Raw genomic sequence first — 6,062 nt, 5'->3', positions numbered from 1 at the left:
GCTTCTGAATCAGCGACTGTAAGTATGTTTTGTTATTAGTTTAAGTATTTGCTATTGACTGTTCAAATGCGGAGTTATGCGCAGTGCAGAGTAACGCGTCGTGTGTGTGTGTGTGTGTGTGAGGGCAAGAGGAGGGTGTGTGGGGCGGCTGATTCTGCCTGAGGCGTGTTTGTCCCATGTGCATTTGAGAAAGAAGTGGATCCTGCTGGGAAGCAAAATGCCCTCATCGGGTAATGCTGTTGAATGCCAGCCGCCCGCTCCCTGCCCTAATGTCACGTCAGATCATTTGCCACCTCCTAAATGTCTGAATCCATACAATTGTTATTTGGTCCTACTTGAGAAATAATTGTACAGTTATTGTTGTTTATTATCACAGATGTTCACAAATTTCAGTAGAAAAAAGAAAAAACACATTCAAGGAAAATAAAGAAAAATAACCCTGTTAAGCTATGATTCTGACACATTAGGTCTCTGATTTCTTGCAGGCGTCTCAGCTCAGCTGACGAGTGCCCGTCTACGCCGAAACACATCAGTGGGAACCCCGTTCTGGATGGCTCCTGAGGTCTGTCCTGTCATAAACAGCATGACTTTGCTCTCTTTATTTCTCCCATTCAATCTCTTTCTAGTCACCACCTACCTCTTTCTTTGAAATCATTTTTATTTTATATCATTTTATTCATACTTTATTCCATGGTCTGTCTGAATACTGGATTCTGATTGGCTGGCAGGTATGCAGTAAAACCGTAATTTTTACCCATTCGGTCAAATATTGCTCCGCTTCGCGTCGGTGGTTCTTTGCCTCCACGTCGTGCATTTAAATCCTTTAATGCACGGCAAACCATTGATTATCCCTTACTTATACAACGGTGTGCCTGAATTCTCGATTCTGATTGGCTGGCAGGTATGAAGTAAAACCGTTTAATGCACAGGTAGTTCCAAGTCAGTTTAATCACCGGTCTATATTAATGCGCTGTTTTAATTGATGCCCAAAAACCCAAACACATGACTCGCAAACAACACACACACACACACATAGAGAGAGAGAGAGAAAGGGAGAGAGAGAGTCAGAGATTGCAACCCTAACCCTAACTTGTCAACGCTTCCCGCGACTTTTAATAATAAAATGTTTTTGAAGTAACACAGCTTCATTGTTTGTAGAGAGACGCGCAGACAAAGATAACGCACACACAACTGTCATCTCTCTCTCTCTCTCTCTCGCTCTCTCTCTCTCTCTCTCTCTCTCTCGACCGATAATTCATTTAAATAAATTCTATAATTCATTCAAATAAATGTGATCGTACCGCACTATTTCCTATTATTATTTCCTATTATTCACTATTATTTTTCACCTCTGTGTCTGATTTGATGTGAGCAGAATGCTAGTGCTAACAAGCCGCAATTGACGAAAATAACCTTAATTTTTACCCTTCCAGTCAAATATTGCACTGAGAAACATCATTAACAGCTTTAACTTGTAACTTGTAAATGTGCTGGCAAATGACTAAGGTATAAGCGGGATAATGCATGGCTAGCTGTGCATTAAACAATTTTAATGCATGCGCGTTGGGTGGTTCTTGGCCTCCACATCATGCATTAAAATTGTTTAAATCGCACAGCTAGCCATGCATTATCCCTTACATAAAATGATTGTAATATAGAGCATTAGTCGTATGGACTACTTTTATGGTGCTGTTGTGGCATATTCATTGTATGAAGAAGAACAGCCAGGACTTTCTCATAAATTTCTTTATTTTTTCCATACAGGTTGGGTAAATTCTTCTATATTCTATCCTTTTAGAATAAACCTAGATTAAATGTATTGTTTTCAACTAAGGCTCATTGGAAAACTGTGCCTGTGGCAACATTGCCATTGGTTGTTGTATGTCTTTTGGCATATGAAGAAGAACAGCCAGGACTTTCTCATAAATTTCTTTATTTTTTCCATACAGGTTGGGTAAATTCTTCTATATTCTATCCTTCTAGAATAAACCTAGATTAAATGTATTGTTTTCAACTAAGGCTCATTGGAAAACTGTGCCTGTGGCAACATTTCCATTGGTTGTTGTATGTCTTTTGGCAGTTTGGAAATAAAATACCCGGTGAGTGCTGCTAATCACTCGGTTAATCGTGTAATCTCTACCCTAAACCTAACTGATAGTGGGAACAAAAGAAACAGAGATAAAAACATATTTGCTAAAGCAACCATGCCATTTGCATCTACAAGATTTGCAGCTCTTTTATTGTGACTCGTACCCGAGTGCTCTGCATGTCAAGTGCAGTGCTGTATCAGGTGAGCTACTGAGCAAGTTTACTACATCAGCCATACATTTGGAGCTGGTTATGTGATGCAAATGTCAAGATGTATTAGTTTACAAATCATGTATTATGGTAAACGTGTTTTGTGGTCTTCTTGTGCAAGGAACCATGCAAAAATAAGTATTTAATAATTGATGATCTGCCCCTACAATCATAATTTTTCTCCAAACTTAGTCCTGGAGGGCCACTGTCCTGCAGAGTTTAACTCCAGCTTGATGGGGTGGGAACTACACTTTGCAGGACAGTGGCCTGCAGGAGCAGAAATTAACACCACTGTCTAATTATATACAATTTAACCACATGCATATGGTATACTCACATAAAAAGATAAATACTATATAGTAAATCCCAACTGCTTACATGTTTATATCATCCCAAAAATGTAAACTATATTATCACCCAGCTCTAATTTATCAAATGTAACTCTTAAGATATAAACATTAACATCATGATTTTCTGTAAAGCTGCTCTGGAACTATATCTATTGTGAAAGCACTATATAAATACATTTTCCAGTAAGCCTACAGTATGTTGATTATTTTATTTCTATTAGGTACTTTTGCTAAGTTTTTTATGTACTGTACTCACTGAAACAATCTGTGTCCTTTAAAGTCCCCATGAAATCAAAATTAAAGTTTTTTGGGTGTTAGTATCAATATGTTAGTCTTAAGTTTATCTATAAGGCAGTGTGCTCCAAAACAGTGACAAAATTCGCATTTAGAAGATATAAGCATGCAAAGCTTGCAATTCGTCACTTCCTTATTTTAAAAAGGGGCGGGGCTGCTTGATATGTCCCGCCCTGTCTTCCTGTTTCAGTTAAAATGACGTCAACACATAGAGAACCGCCGTGTGTTTCTAAGCATTTCAGGGGACCTTTAACCTGTGAGTAGATTCACTGTCTTTGTGAAAAATGTTTATCGTAATGCTTAGTGTGCTTTTGTGTATACCGTATGCATTAGTGAGCTATCTAACGGAGATGTGTGTGTGTGTGTGTGTGGGTCATGTGAAGGTTAATAGCTGAGCGCCGCTCTGTGAGAGTGAAATAAAGTGAGGTGATGGGGCCAGTGGGGGAGGCCCCTCATGGCCAATTAAAATACAGTCTAAATTAAACACTCGGCAATATGCTGATTGGCCACAGTGTTTCTGACGGACTGATTTAATGCTGCAGAACAACATAATTGTTGTGATTATTACAGTACAGTAATGATTAAATATAACAAATATTGGTTAACTGGAGCTGAAATAAAATGTTTAATTTGGAAAATGATTTGGCTAAATTCACATGGATATACTGTGTAAATGAGCTTATTTAATCATTTTAAACCATATAATAATAAAACTGATATGAATCCTCTAATATTTAAAATTACTTTATAGCTATAACTGGAATCCATTCAGTTTTAAAAACCTGAAGTTATCAATTATATTTCTTGTAAGTATCAGATGTTTTAACAAAAATTTCTTTGGGGATATAAAAATAGACACAAATGAGTCAATGGTTGACATTCAGTAGGTGTATAGAGCTATCAAATTAATATAGGTCGCATAACTCCTAATAAGAATTTAATAAAAAAAAATAAAAAAAATGTTTGACCTCATATTAAGCTCACTAACTGTTGATAGCATACTCTAGTATCTTGACAAATCTGAGCACAGTTGAGATCTCTCCTGAAAGTGAACTGTAAAAAAAAAAGTAAATACATTTCCGTTTTTCTACTTTAAATTTTCACATTTTGATTAATTTACTCCTCATCAATTTATTGTAATTGTTTGCATATTTGCTTCTTAGCATATTTGTTTCTGAGTGAAAATTGTTTCTGCACCATCTTATTTTATTTTTGTTTGTTTTCAGTGTAGAAGGTGATTGTGTGTGTGTGTGTGTGTGTGTGTGTGTGTGTGTGTGATCCCTCTGTGTTTGTCTGTGTGCAGGTGATAGCGTGTGAACAGCAGTATGACTACTCATATGACGCCCGCTGTGATGTGTGGTCTCTGGGCATCACTGCCATAGAGCTGGCGGACGGAGACCCACCCCTGGCCGAGATGCACCCTGTCAAAGCACTCTTCAAAATACCGCGGTGAGACAGCAGGGGGACCTATACTCACACCACACTCACTAAAGACTGGGGAGCGAGCGTGAGGGATCTGGAGACTTCATGACTACTGTATTATGAATACTGTGAATTTGAACATACAACTCTGGTCTCATATTGTTTTTTGCCTACTATAGTGAGGTATGCGATTTTGGATGCAGCCTGGCTGTTTTTGCGACTGCATCTTAAGACTGCTATATGCAAATGACCTCTGTTATGATTGGCTAATATCTGTTTATCCGCATCATACATCAGGCTGGGCCAAGTTGCTGAATACTGAATAGGTGTGGATGTGCAAATGTGTGGTTTAATGAGCTGCTTGTCTACTTTTGGTGATTATTTTTAGTAAATGGTCTATCCTGACTGGACTGGATATTTGTGTAGTGAATGTAATATAGTTTTTTCAATGATATGACTCTTGAAAGCGTGAACTGGCACATTGGTGCTTTATTCAGTTTAATATTCCACTGTGCTCTTTGCCATGCCCGGTGATTTCCCAGTTCACCCTCATTTAGCTTGACTGTTTTATCGTCACAGAATCAGGGGATCTCACGTGTCTCAATATTCTGTTTAGCGATAAACTGTAAGAGCTTTGATGAGAATCTGACCTTTTGCCATCTTTATGATCACACTGTTATCGCCCAGAATGCATTGTGGTTATGTCCTTTGATTGCAATTTGCATTTGTGATTAGCCGCCCTCCCTTCCCCATTGTCATTTAGATGAGGCAGACGCTCATGTTATCTGCCCCGCTCCAGGCCTGCGGGGGATGGGCCGCTCGCTGTCGGGACACTGACACCGCAGCGGTTTGCTCACTTTTAGAGAGAGGCTACGCAACTCAATGACAGAGAATACTAGCTTACTGCTTAGTGCACATTATGTATTATACATTATGCTGAATAATGCCTACTTTTCAAGAGAGAGAAAAAAGTGAAATGGTACTGGTGTAAATATAGTTAAAGGATTAGTTCACTCCAGAATCAAAAGTTCCTGATTATTTACGCACCCCCATGCCATCCAAGATGTTCATGTCTTTCCTTTTCTTCGGTCGAAAAGAAATTAAGTTTTTGAGAAAAACATTCCAGGATTTTTCTCCATATAGTGGGCTTCAGTTGTGGCCAATGGGTTCAAGGTCCAAACTGCAGTTTCAATGCAGCTTCAAAGGGGCTTATACATAATCCCAGCCGAGGAATAAGGGTCTTCTTATCTAGCAAAACTATCAGTCATTTAAAAAAAATAAATGTATATACTTTTTAATCAAAAATGCTCATCTTGCACTAGCTCTGCAATGCTTTGCCACAACTTCACGTGGTCACGTTGGAAAGGTCATGTTTTTTTCCTAGCGGAAGGAATCTTTTAGGTTTCAAAAGGCAGGTGGATGCTGCACACTGGCGGTGGTTAAGGAGAGACCCCTTCATATGATTGTAAAGTGCTTTGGGTGTACAACAATACACAAAAAAGCACTATACAAATGCCTCATTCATTCATTCGAAAGATTTAAAGGGGTCATATGATGCGATTTCAATTTTTCCTTTCTCTTTGAAGTGTTACAAGCTCTTGGTGCATAAAGAAGATCTGTAAAGTTGCAAAGACTAAAGTCTCAAATCCAAAGAGATATTCTTTATAAAAGTTAAGAGTCAACCACGCCTACCTAAAA

The 6,062-nt window shown here is 38.5% G+C and overlaps 1 protein-coding gene across 1 annotated transcript in view; it reads left to right on the top strand.

The window, feature by feature from the left end:
* LOC107657355 (myosin-IIIb) overlaps window positions 1–6,062 on the top strand; it is a 142,163-nt gene that overhangs the window by 23,176 nt on the left and 112,925 nt on the right. Inside the window, exons 10-11 of the mRNA XM_016445397.1 lie at window positions 486–562; window positions 4,246–4,391. Coding sequence (XP_016300883.1) covers window positions 486–562; window positions 4,246–4,391 — 223 coding nt within the window. The remainder of the gene's footprint in view (window positions 1–485; window positions 563–4,245; window positions 4,392–6,062) is intronic.

This window comes from Sinocyclocheilus anshuiensis, unplaced genomic scaffold, assembly GCF_001515605.1.
Source record: "Sinocyclocheilus anshuiensis isolate Anshui unplaced genomic scaffold, SAMN03320099.WGS_v1.1 scaffold355, whole genome shotgun sequence".
NCBI lineage: Eukaryota > Metazoa > Chordata > Actinopteri > Cypriniformes > Cyprinidae > Sinocyclocheilus > Sinocyclocheilus anshuiensis.
The sequence above is the reverse complement of the archived record's forward strand: the minus strand, read 5'-3'. Positions and strand labels throughout refer to the sequence as shown.